Raw genomic sequence first — 13,783 nt, forward strand, 5'->3', positions numbered from 1 at the left:
CTGGCAAATCCAAATACCTTTGTTGCCAAGGAGAGCATATTGCTGCTGTAAAATGGTGGGTTCAGAGTTGCCATCTGATAAAGGATGCATCCAGCAGCCCAGACATCAGCCTTCTCTCCATATGGTTCGCTCTTTACAACTTCAGGGCTAAGTAAAAAGCAATGCAACCCACAAGTGTTTAATTAATTCACCTAGAAGAGTGTGTGTGTCTGTGTTTGGGGTTTTTTTTTGTTCTTGGTTTGCAATCTGTTATGTTGGCAGAATAGTACTTTAAATTAATCATGGAGTCTACAAAATTATTACATATGCTTCTAGTTTTACACTTTTTCTAGCATTAAAATAACTCTTTAGAAAGCCAGATTAGCACCACTTACAAATATAGAAACTAACCCAAATGTTTTCACACTCCCCTTCATCAAGAAAACCTGTGCTTTGATTTTAGCTTACTTCTAAGCCTTTGTGAGTAAAACACCTCTTATCTTAGGATAGCAAGAAAACATCTGTATGAACTAGTTCATGTCACCTCTAAAGTGGCCTGCTTTCTTTTAGTCCAAGATTCTTCTGCATTCCCTCCTCTTTGGTATTAATTTAAGTCTTGTGGTTGGGACTTCTATCATTTCCACTGAAACATTTTTCCAGAGGTAAGTAACAGATATCTTCATCCTTGTTTCACATCATTTCCAGTATATAAATATATTCCCAGGTATAATGCTATGTAATACTGGACATTGTACTAAGTACATTTCAAATGCGAGCTGACAGTTGTTAATTAGCTTATCTTGTTACCTAGTAAAAATTACATAAAGTTAAATCATTTGGTCTTTTTATAAGCAATTCTCTGTCAACTAGTTATAATGTTCTTCCTTGAAGTTCACCCACCTTATCTTTTTAGTAATGACACGTCCATAATGGAACAGAATGATCTACACAGAGTTGCACTGTGGCATATGGAGACAGTATTGCCTGCTTGTTCTCAGCTATTCTGTCCCTGTGGATTCCACCTTCAATTACATTGGACTGTTTGCTGATAGGTGTTATTATAAACCCATGCCCATATTACAACCACACTAACACAATTACATTTCATTGCTACGCTGCATTCTCCGAGTGAGTACCTGTAATAATCGAATTCCAGAAGGTCCTCTGATAAAAATGTAGTATTATTTACTAAAAGGATTATTTGACTTCCATTACCTTTCTACTCAAATCAGTAAATCCTCTCTGGAAGCCAGCCAAAAACTACTGCACTAGTTTTCACTAGATTTCTACTCTCCCTGTATCCTGTCAATTCAGAAGAGAGCAATTTCTACCACTCTAAAATGACAATGCTGCCTCATAGCTCCTTTTTTTTCTGTGCAGGAACTAATATTGTTGCTCTTGGTAGATACGCGTTCCCAATATTTTGATTATTTTGTAGCCCTTCACATCTACTTAAATCATAAAATATAAAAAACACAAAAAAAATCTAGTCCAAGCATTGATTAAAGCTATAGGCTTTGACTTCTGCTTCATTACTTGTGTTAAAACAATCAGTCAGTTCACCTCATTCCTTGCAAACAGGTTTCCATATCAAAAAGCCCACTGTACACGCAGTATCAGCCAAGTACCTTGAAGGTAGCATCCAGTGCATTCAGCTGTTTGCAAAGCTTTTTTAACATTCTTAATTTTTACGACATTAGAAAGACTTTAATGCTTTAGCCAGTCCTTTTAAATATTACTCAAGCTTATGTTTTAAATACAAAGATACTGGTACTGTATCCTTGTTCTCTTTTATGACTGTGGATAGGCAACAATCACTGCTTTCGTGGTTTTGCCTGTGGAGTAGAACTGACACTGTGACTACAAGTGAGTGACATTTTATCCTCACACCTACAAATAAATAACTGCAGAAAGAGGTAGAAAAAGAACTGCTGAAGTCCTAGGTGTGATGTGAACTTCCATGCACAGAGTATGAGAATAATAAGCATGGCATAGGTGTACATTTAAAAAAAGGTATATTTAAGTCTATGGAAAACTACTCTCAAATAAAACATTCCTATAAAATGTGGAAAGACCCAAAGACATCAGCGGCAGAATTTAACAGGAAAAAAAAAAAGAAAAAATAATTCAATGTAGACAGCATAAGAAAATCACAACTTAATAAGCCTGAGTGCTACTGGTGCATGGTTTGGAATCTGACACTTGTAAAGACTGATCTAACTTGGAGGCACGCTACTGGCAACTGTTGTTTAAAAGAGCACAATATATTACCATCAACAGCTTCTCTGCCTAGCTATACCTGAACAAAACAAATAACCTACATCAGAGGAGCTGAAAAAGATGGCACACAAGTAGTTAAACCAAACTGTTACTACAGTAACAGTACTGGTCCTGTACAAGAATAGCAGCAAAATAGGCAGGCAACCAGCTATTGCAGAGTAGCTGCAGGTGGTAACTTGCACCTTGTTGCTTACTTCATTGTAACATGCCTGCCTGCTCCAAAAAAGTAACCATGAAGATGGAAGTCACTGGACTGAATGTTGTACACAGGAGTACTTACCATGAGTATAGGATGGTTCCCACTACTGATGCAAGTTTGCTGTTTTCTTGCTTTTGTTTTGCAAGCCCGAAGTCAGCTACAGTAAAGAAAAAAAAGATGCACCCATCAATAACCATCCTCTCTGCAAGACAAGCAGTGCTGGGTCACAACAGCTGAAAAGTTGGGGAAGGGTGGAGGGGCGGTTTGTGGTATTTTTATCTTTAACAATTTGCAGTACTGGACCATAGTATCTTCCTATCTCCATGTTAATCAACAACTTCTGTTTGAATCAAGCCTGCCAGCTTTAAAACATTATAAACACACCTCTACTGCTTTCAATCCAAACTATATGACCAGTTTCAGGTTTCTATTAATATATTTCAATCAACTGGTAAGTATCTAATAAGCAGTGATCTAATGCCTAAATTAATGGAAAAAAAAAAAACAAAGTTAGTAATTATTTCACTTTCTGTCAAATTATAATAGCCAGGAAGAGTAGACTTTCTTAGAAATCTAATTCCAAAGGAATGTGGGAGGGTTTAATATCTGAATAGGTCGTGTTCAAAGATTGCATTTAGTAAGAAATAATGGTGAATCCCAGCCTTACCTTGTGACAAGAGCTGCAGATTCAGATGATCATGCAATTATGTTAATGGAAATGCTTTTTGTGTAATTACCAGGTAGCCTTTCACAAAATGGTCACACACAGTCTATAGAGGTATTTCTAACCTAAGTTCCATGCAAGCAGTACAAGTTTATTTTTTTTAGTTCAATACTCTGCTGCTGCCTCAGTGCAACAATGCAACATTACACAGACAATAAAAAACTAACAAACTCTCACCATTAGATGGATCATTATAAACTCTGACTAGACATGAAATTTCACCAGCAATTCATTACCAGTAGTCACATCCCTCTGCAGTATTACTATCATAGAATCATAGAATCATGGAATAGTTTGGGTTGGAAGGGACCTTCAAGGTCCAACTGCCCTGCCATGGGCAGGGACATCTCATTATATCAGGTTACTCAAGGCCCCATCCAACTTGGCCTTAAACACCTCCAGTCATGGGGCACCCACTACTTCCCAGGGCAACATGTTCCAGTGCCTCACCACTGTCGTGGTGAAGAAATTCTTTCTTATGTCTAGTCTAAATCTGCCCCTTTCCAGTTTATACCTATTACCCCTCATCCTATCACTACAAGCCTTTGTGAACAGTCCCTCTCCAGCTTTCTTGTAGCCCCTTCAGGTACTGGAAGGTCGCTATAAGATCTCCTTGGAGCATTCTCTTCTCCAGGCTGAACAACTCCAACTCCCTCAGCCTGTCCTCACATGGGAGGTGCTCCAGCCCTCTGATCATCTTTGTAGCCCTCCTCTGGACCCATTTCAACAGCTCCATATCCTTTTTATGCTGAGGATTCCAGAACTGGACACAGTACTCCAGATGAGGTCTCACAAGAGAGGAATAGAGGGGCAGAATCACCTCCCTCGACCTGCTGGCCATGTAGCCCAGGACACGGTTGGCCTTCTGGGCTGTGAGCGCAAATTGCTGGCTCATGTCAAGCTTCTCATCAACCAGAACCCCGAAGTCCTTCACTGCAGGGCTGCTCTCAATCATGACACCTCCCATTGTGTACTGAAAATGGGGATTGCCCTGACCCAAGCGTAGGACCTTGCACTTGGTCTTGTTGAACCTCATGATGTTCTCAGAGGCCCATTTCTCCAGCTGTCCAGGTCCCTCTGGATGACATCCCATCCTTCCTTATATTTGACTAGATTTTGTGCTATGATTGTAAACATTAAGCCTTGAAAGTTTTTTCCTCTGTGTATCAGGAATCTAGAAAACTAAACATTATTTTAATTTTTTTAATTCATTAAAAAATAGCCAAACAACTATGCAACACAGTCCTCAAATAGGAATAAAAATAAACACAAAATTGTTGTCTCTTGTTGTCACTTGTTTACATTGTGTTTAGCATAGCAGAGTAAGGGATAATGAAATAAGGTTGCTTCAGAAAACATTAACGGGCTAGGGAAGAGGGCATGAAGCAAAGAGAGAACTATGGAAAAAGGAGTCAGCTGACTTGACCTGTATCTTAACCTCTTACAGAATGATCTCTAACTCATAACAGCTGAATTACAAAAACTTTCTAAATCTTAGCAGTCTCTTTAAATGAGTATTGTAGGTACCTGCAAAGTTTTTCTCTCTTTTTATTGACAGAATCTGTTTTTTCCTTTGCTGTTTTATTTCCCAAAGATTTCACTTAGTAAATTGATCTTGTATAGTAAAAACAAGAGGAAAATTTTCCAGATACTGCATCTTAACAATACTAATCTCATATTTGCACATTTGTTGCCTTAATTTATATTTTAACCCTGTTTGAAAACGCCATTAATTTTTCCTAAAATCAAATACAGACATATAGACCAAAAACAAAGCAAAAAAGGAGGATGGATAGAATACCAAAGTCACCACGTATGTGAATTTCAGCGCTAATCAGGTCAGATTTTCAGTGTGTCCCCACTGAACATTTTCTTCTACTGTGAAAGGCTCAGGATGACACAAAGTTATTTCACTTCTCTTCAGCAAGTTTGCAATAGTAATCAAGAAAGTTTGCCAGCAACTTACTGGGTTACAGTGATCCAGAAAACAAAAATATAATTTTAATGTTATTTTCCATGAAAGCATATCCTAAAATCAAGATAATCTTCAATTTAAATCAACAGTAGAGTATACTTATTCTACTCTTTTCCATCAATAGAAGGGGAATGGAATTAATTTCTCATCATTCCCAAATACACCTTTCTAGTTATTCTATCATTCTCCTTTCTCTGTGTTAATATCAATGATTTGTAAGCCCAGTCTTTGGCATATATGGGCCATATGAGTTAGGCATAATATCACAGCTTGCATCACCACAGTATGTATTTACTGTTATTGGAAAGGAAGTAATTTATTCTTAATTTCACTGGGTTGCAAAACAACCAGGTTCAGTTGATTTCAGAAGCAATAGATAAAAGATCCTCAGCTCCCTCCGACAATTCAGCGTGCGTTGGTACTAATTAAAGTAATAAATGAAGTGTTTGACTCAATATTGTAATAATTTCAAATCAATAACTGTAGAAATGGTTAAAATAAGTTTAAGTTCTTCCAGTTTTCCTCAACACCTGTCAGTCTTTCACGAAATATAAATGCTTTTTAAGGATGCTTTTGAGCTTACATTTAGAAGAGCAACAAAGCTGGTGTAGGGGCTAGAGAACAAGCCTTACAAGGAGCGGCTGAGGGAGCTGGGGTTGTTTAGCCTTGAGAAGAGGAGGCTGAGGGGAGACCTCATTGCTCTCTACAACAACTTGAAAGGAGGTTATGGAGAGGAGGGAGGTGGCCTCTTGTCCCAAGTGACAGGGGACAGGACAAGAGGGAATGGCCTCAAGCTCCGCCAGGGGAGGTTCAGGCTTGACATCAGAAAAAAAAAAAATTCACAGAAAGGGTCATTAAGCACTGTAACAAGCTGCCCAGGGAGGTGATTGAGTCACCTTCCCTGGAGGTGTTTAAAAGACAGGCAGATGAGGTGCTGAGGGGCATGGTTTAGTGACTGATAGGAATGGTTGGACTCAATGATCCTGGAGGTCTTTTCCAACCTAGTGATTTGTGATTCTGTGAAAGTACATTCTTTACACGTTGTATAAATAAGTACACTTCTTTATATGTAGATCGGACCAGAGGCAAGGCAAAGGTGTTAAATCGAGACAAGAGTGCCCCTCTGTGGCAGTATGTTGATATAAAATACATCTATATAATACTTTACTTTAAAATAATATTCTGAATATTTATTTCCATCACTAGGGGACAAGTGCTCCATTAAATCACCTTTTTTCAAAACTATATAATTACTAAGAGCGAGAGGATTTTAGCACATAATTAAAGGAATTCATTATTAAATTATGTGTGCATTATCAGGTATAAATTTTTACCATAAAACAACAGTTGTTCAGTATATTTGGCTATTATTGGCAAGTGCCTTGTGGTTGGCTGTGTGCATATGCCTATACTTCCCTGTTATTTTTAAAGAAGAGAGATTGATTTTTGCATCAAGTCTTCTGACAATAATTCTGCAGTGTTCAAACTATTTACTTAGTTCTGTGTCACAAGTAGCAAGAAAGCATGCTGTAGTTCTTTTAGAACTTTAAGAAGTACAGTATCTGAATAGCCTATAGGGCTTGCCAGGGTACCAAGTTGTATTAATTCGCTTAAAGAGTAAAATTTTGCCATACTTTGGAGTACTGCTCACAGATAAACGGCTTTCAAAGCCTATCCTGAAACCTGCCTAGGCTCCTTCCTCCATACTGTGGAGACTATAGAAGCATACATTAAGAATATTAACCACCGTAGGCTGAGACAAATAGCACCTCACAGCAGCTGATCACTGGGAACAACAGATAGGTACTGAAAAATTGCGTGCTAGTACGGGAGTAGAACAAACAACTGTTATACTTCGCTCATTAACAGTTGTTATCTAATTTGGTTATATCAATATTCTTGCTGATTTAAATAAAAACAGGCCTTGAAGCATAATTACAGTTTAAATTGTTTATGGCTAAATCATCTTTGTTATATTTGACACACATGGCTGAAAAAATATAGTAGTGACTGATGACACCTGGTGGCAATGATATAAAATCTGCATTAGCAATCATTTTATGTCACAGTATAATAATGTAACAATTGACTAGCTTCCAGGTATGGTGACCAATGCCCAGGAATCTGAAACCTGTTTCAGTACAGAAATTCCATTCGCATACATCATGGAAAGTTCTCTTCAAGTGAAATAGTTCTACTTACTAATTGTAACTTTGTCTTTATCCCCCAGCATGATGTTGTTCGGAGTGAGATCCCGATGAACAATCCTTTTCTCTTTATGCAGATAACGAAGAGCTAGACAAAGCTTAAAAAGAAAAAAAAAAAAAAAAACCACAAACAGAAAGAGCCTTACAGAGATTCTTAACTACAACCTAAATAAAGGCACATAAAATTAAAGTTGTTTCTGATATTAGTGCCTGATATAATAAGCATTACTTTGTCGTTTATCAGCAAACTAAATGGTGATACTAATTACATGTGAGGAAGTCCCAGTAACACAAAATTGGAAGCCTTTACCTGGATAAATATATGCCATATTCTTTCTTCTGTAAACTGTTTTTGCTTTTCTTTCAAAGAGTTAAAGTGTTCTCCCAGCGGCACTCCCTCTATGAGCTCCATGACAATGTACAATCTGTCATCTAGGTAAACGAAAATTAATTAATAGAACATTGCATTTATACAGAATGCATTTGAAGTTAAAATATATTTTTTAATTTGTTATTATTTACTTTTTAAAAAAACTATTTGTACAGACAAATATGTTTTAGTCATAGTTCTACTCCTTGTTATTCCGTTTCTTTCCCTCAATTTATATTACAGCAACTGTAAGGAATTCACTGCCTGATAATCACTCAGTGGGCAGGCATATGTAGCTAGTTCTTTATAAAACAGAAAATTAAGACAGTGTGGCTGAGCAATCTATTTCATTCATTCTATTAGTCTCTACAGCTTTTCCCCCGACATAACATTCCAGGTGTAAATTCGGGATTCTTAATTCTACAGAATAAGAAAGATACTTTCTACCTGTTTACATTGCATCTAGTTTTACCGATAGATAAAAAATATAAACATGATTTCTTGCCCTTTTTTAAATTTTAAAGGAATATAAGGCTATCTGAACTTGAAGAATGTATTACTATTTATTGCTTGAGTTTGACAAACCCTTTCCAAGCTGTAAGTGCTTTTATTAAATATTTCTCTTTCTTCATTATGTACAATGTGGTTATTTATACTTACTTTCCAAGAAGGTTCTATAATACCGTACAACATTTGGATGACAAAGCTATAACAAAGAAAGAAATTTAGATGTTTAGGCCAGTTAACTGGTTGCATGTTATTTTTCATGTTTAGCTACATATTTAGCTAAGTTTGAAGACAGGCAATTACACCTGCATCAAAACATTGGCATTCTTAGCCTAAGAACACCGATGATCAATGTGGGGCTTTTTTCATTTTCAATTACAAAAAAAATATTATCTTCTCACTGTATTTTAAACCCAAGAATTCATTAAGCGGAACAGAGACTCATCAGTTTCCTATTACAATCCTAATTTACAGAGTCCCTGAAAAAAAATCCAAATACTGCCAACACAGAAAGTAAGAATCTTTGGGAAGGAGCATTTGCACTGCTGCTAACGCTACAGGAAGAAGGCTTTCAATATTGACAGTATTCCGGTAAAAGGGGCCAACATTGTACTGGTCAATCAAAAACAGTAACAGTGGCTGGAAGCCCTGTGACATGAGAACTCAGAGTTAATAATGCTAACAGCAGAATGCCCACATGAAACTAGAGTCCATGAGACATACCTGCTCTTTGATGATGGCTAATTCAGAAACAATGTTCTTCACACTGCTATCTCTGTCTTTTTTGTCCTTTCCAAATGCTGGATTGTGTAAATAGACTTCCTTCATTGCCAAGAGATTTTGTCCATTATGTTTTCTAACCTGTAAGAAAGATAAAGCCCTAGTAAAATTAATATAGGATGGGGATATATAGGATATCATTATGGCTAGCAGATTAGTTATAAGAGTCATAGCTTTTTCTGTGTATGATGTGATTAGTCAAAAGAACTGGAGCCCCACAATGCAGGTTAGCAGTACACTGCTGAACTCGCCACAGTGTTTGAAGTAACATTATCAGTGCCCAGGGCTGCTTTACAGCAAAAATATGCTTAAATTTCTGTGGTTTTACATAGATCTGTTAGCCTTTGTAATAGATAGAAATGCAGTTTGTGGAGAGGAATTAAAAGAAAGTAAAAGTAGGAAACCTAAGAGATATACTGGTCAATCTTATAAATACAAGAGGGGACAAAACAAAATCACAGTGAATACTAACAGCAGGCCCAGATCCATAAAGGCCTTTCCACACCCTCATTCCCCTACTGAATTGCAGAGGATGGTAGTGACTCAAGAAGATATTAGACCCTCTTCAGGAAGCCTCACCTTAAACGTGTAAATTAGTATCAAAAGAGAAGTTTACCTTATATACACTTCCAAAAGCTCCACTGCCTAGGTGCTCTAAAATTGCATAATTGCCTATATGTTTTGTAGGTGCCTTATTCTGATTCATGCTTTCAATACTTTCAGCAATTTGCTTCAATTCGTCCCCCTGGTTATAAATTGAATGACAAAAAAATAAACATAAAATATTTCATGCCTTTCTTCTGCTAAAAATGTGCAAAGAAAACAGCTTCTCAGAGCTGTAAAGGTCTTTACTTACCTTTAATAAATTTAGCTTTGATACCAACTCTTCATAAGCACCGATATCACGCACATAATGTCCAATATCAATGAAGATTTCAAACAAGTCAGCAGGAAAAAGTCTGCAAAGTTTTAAATTTTGATATATTATAGAAACTGTGTACACAGTGGCTATTAATCTACAGCAGAATCTTTTCAGTGTTTAATATTACAACTTCCTTTATAAACTTCTAAATAATACACTCATTTTTTACTCATCTATTCAGCTATTAGCTCTCTAATATTAAGCATATAGGAGTTAAAGGGCCTTTCAAAAGCAGACTTTGATATCCTTAGGTTGGGTATTAACATAAATCCCGGTTCTCCAAGCAAATACAAACCTTTTCAAAGTCAATGCATCACCTGAGTTTCCAGTCATTTTTTTCAAATTCTGGACTTATAAAACTGTTTGGATTGGAAGGGAACTTTAAGGGTCATTTAGTCCAGCTCTGCTGCAGGGAGCAGGGACATCTTCAACTAAGCTCTTATAATACTTTATATTATTCTTGGTGTCACCTTACCAGAGTTCCTTCTTGTAAAGCATTAAGTGGTAGGATTAACATTTGTCTGCATTTAAAGAATCATGACACCTATCTTAGAATTATTTGTCCAAGAAGTCTACTCTAAAAAATTAGAAGGGCTGAGAAAACCAAGAGCTAACAGATATCAGGCAATATTTGATTAGTGACATGCTTAACTGAAACTTCGTTTCTTTTTAAAGTTCTGGCAGAAGAAGAAATACAGAAAATTAAGGCATTTGGAAATACATGGAAGTCAGCAGATCAGTCCAGATTAATCACTTACAAAGCCTGACACCAGTCATGAACATTCATTACAAACTGGGGCCTTTTCAGTACAAAATACACTTTTTAAAAGTAAAAATAACACAAAAGGTATATTTAGTATTCTAGAAACGTACGCTATAGAATAAAATCACACAGAAACAGTAGTGACAGGCAGGCCTTCTAGGCAGTACGATTACTATCCTCATCCCACAAATCACAGAATCACAAATGCCAGGTTGGAAAGCGCCTCAAGGATCATCTGGTCCAGACATTTGGGTAATAAATAGTTTAAATGAGATGGCCCAGAACCCTGTCAAGCTGAGCCTTAGAAGTGTCCAATGTAGGGGAATCTACCACTTCCCTGGGGAGATTATTTCAATGTTTAACTGCTCTCGTGGTGAAAAATTTTCTTCTGGAATCTAATAGGAATCTCCTCAGAGGCAACTTATACCCATTACCCCCTGTCTTTTTGATGTGATTCCTCGTAAAAAGAGAGTATCTACCCTTTTTGTAGACACCCTTTATGTACTGGTACATGGTAATAAGGTCTGCCTTAAGCCTTCTCTTCTCAAAGCCGAACAAACTCAGTTCTCTCAGCCTTACTTCATATGAAAGGTTTCCTAGTCCTCTGATCATTTTAGTGGCCCTTCTCTGGACCCTCTCCTGTCTGCATCTATTTTGTACAACGGGGACCAAAACACCGCTGTTACTGCCAGACTGGTGAAACTGTCATCTTCGTAGTAAAGATGGGTAAGTCGTGAAAGACATTTTTTCCTTAATAAGCCAAACCTTTCAGCAGCACTCATGAATAAACCAGCTTGATGCAAAGTCAATGCCATGTGAAGGAGGGGAGGGAGAAAAAAATTTACTGCTCCTAATCACTGGCTACTATCCAAGGCTGCACCCTGCACCTGCTAATCCATATTTTTATCCTGAAGATTATCTCCAAGAGTTTTAAAATTGTCCTCAATGTATTTTAAACATTGATTCATGGGGAAGGAGCCTCTACAGAGCTAGATTCTTTGGCACATATACAATAGAAGTCCCCACGCTGAAAGCCTAACTCTCACAGGCTGGCACTGATGCAGTGCAGGAAGGGCTTTGTGGAGCTGTGGACAGGCAGAAGCTGTCTGTTACCATTTGTTGAAAATAAATTATATTTAGAAAACCTGCCTGTCTGATTAGAATGATGACTTTTGAAAAGCTATCCTCAAGGCATTTCACAAAACATTTTGTTAACATACCTTTTAAAGATATGTCGATTTCTTTCCATACTGAAGAGGAATCTCAGGGCTCTGAAAGCATAACACTACAGCAGGAAAAACACTTTAATTAATGACAAATTTACACACAAATAAATATTGAGGATTCCCTTTGACTTTACACATTTGTAAACTTTGTACTTCTGACACTGTCCCCCATAACATCCTCATAGAATCATAGAATCACCAGCTTGGAAGAGACCCATCACATCATAGAGTCCAACCATTCCTATCAATCACTAAACCATGCAAAACACTAAGTTCTTTGAACTACGACTAAGCTATGTTAATGTAGGGCCATGCCACAACAAAGACCAGATAAGACGCAGGATCCTGACTGCATTCACCTGTGCTAAGGACTGCCTTATACTTGGATGCAAAAGAGCAACTGGAGCAGCAGAAGTTGTGTTAATCCCTGAACTTGAAACCACTACTTTCTATAGCTTAGAGGGACACCAACACCATTTAACAGAGGCTGGATAAGAGCCACTAGATAATTAATTACTACTGATAACTTTTAGCCTAAGTTGATTCAAACGAGTACATCTATGAGGGTATTGACATGCAAAACCAAGAGCCATTCTACAGTTATTAGCTCGATATTTATCGTACTTTTAAGTTTGCTCTACTTCATGTGGTGTTTTCCTCTACTCCATTTAACAGCCACAGTAAGATGGTCCAGAAAGAAACAGATATTAGATGAAAGTAAATCTACAGAGTGTTTCAATGAAGATCAAGGCACTAAAAAGATCTGATCCTGGGTAGTCTAAAAAACAGGAGGAGAGATTACACAATCACAGAATCACTAGGTTGGAAAAACCCCACAGGATCATCGAGTCCAACCATTCCCATCAATCACTAAACCATGCCCCTCAGCACCTCATCCACCCGTCCTTTAAACACATCCAGGGAAGGTGACTCAACCACCTCCCTGGGCAGTCTGCTCCAGTGCCTGATGACCCTTTCCGTGAAAAAATTTTTCCTGATGTCAAGCCTGAATTATTACAAGAAAAATGCCCACTTTCCTTTACACTATATGAAGTGCCAGAAACAAAGTAAAACAGAACCGAACACCAGAAACTGAGTCACTATTTAATTTTTATTTCCTAGGCAATTTGCTGTTACTCATTTTATTTTGGTGGGGGTTTTCCCCCTTTGAGTAAGATTTTTTAAGGCACTTTATAATAAACTTTAAAATCATAAAAAATGCAAATCAAAAAACATGCAATGATAATAAGCAGAGCTACCTGTAATAAATTAGCTTTTTCAGCATTCCTTCCTCTGTTTGGTAAAATCAGCTTTGCTATTGTATATATTCCATTTGCCTGTAAACAGAGAAAGGTCAATATTAATAGCACCCATTTGCATAGAAACCACAAACAAAGACCAATGGTACTTTAGGTAAATCGGAAGCCAATACCCATTTACAAGTTATCAACATCCAACTGCATGTCTAAATTATAAGCTCAAATGACTTAAATGTAGATAAGAATGAAAATATTGTTACATTAGAACTGATACTGCAAAGTGAGCTTGCAAATAGATAATGAAGCAATGCTTCTGTCTCTAGAGGTGACAATGAACATAAACTGGAGAAACAGCAGAAGGAATAGCCTGAGAAGTATGTCTGTACTTAGTTTAGTGAAAATGGGAGGAAATAGGCTCAAGTTGCACTGGAGGATGTTTAAACTAGATACTAGGAAATATTACTTCACTGAAAGGGTTGTCAAGAATTGTAACAGGCTGCCCAGGGAAGTGGTTGAGTCATGATCCCTGGAAGTATTGAGAAGACCTGTAAATGCAGCGCTTTGGGATGTGGTTTAACTGTGGACTTGGCAG

The 13,783-nt window shown here is 37.3% G+C and overlaps 1 protein-coding gene across 1 annotated transcript in view; it reads right to left on the bottom strand.

The window, feature by feature from the left end:
• LOC138722176 (serine/threonine-protein kinase Nek10-like) overlaps positions 1-13,783 on the bottom strand; it is a 58,211-nt gene that overhangs the window by 23,056 nt on the left and 21,372 nt on the right. Inside the window, exons 15-24 of the mRNA XM_069860066.1 lie at positions 13,192-13,269; positions 11,927-11,991; positions 9,878-9,980; positions 9,638-9,766; positions 8,965-9,102; positions 8,395-8,440; positions 7,675-7,796; positions 7,360-7,462; positions 2,540-2,615; positions 18-147 (exon numbers count right to left, since the gene is read on the bottom strand). Coding sequence (XP_069716167.1) covers positions 18-147; positions 2,540-2,615; positions 7,360-7,462; positions 7,675-7,796; positions 8,395-8,440; positions 8,965-9,102; positions 9,638-9,766; positions 9,878-9,980; positions 11,927-11,991; positions 13,192-13,269 — 990 coding nt within the window. The remainder of the gene's footprint in view (positions 1-17; positions 148-2,539; positions 2,616-7,359; positions 7,463-7,674; positions 7,797-8,394; positions 8,441-8,964; positions 9,103-9,637; positions 9,767-9,877; positions 9,981-11,926; positions 11,992-13,191; positions 13,270-13,783) is intronic.

The sequence above is a fragment of the Phaenicophaeus curvirostris genome, chromosome 6 (assembly GCF_032191515.1).
Source record: "Phaenicophaeus curvirostris isolate KB17595 chromosome 6, BPBGC_Pcur_1.0, whole genome shotgun sequence".
In the NCBI taxonomy this organism is placed as follows: Eukaryota; Metazoa; Chordata; class Aves; order Cuculiformes; family Cuculidae; genus Phaenicophaeus; species Phaenicophaeus curvirostris.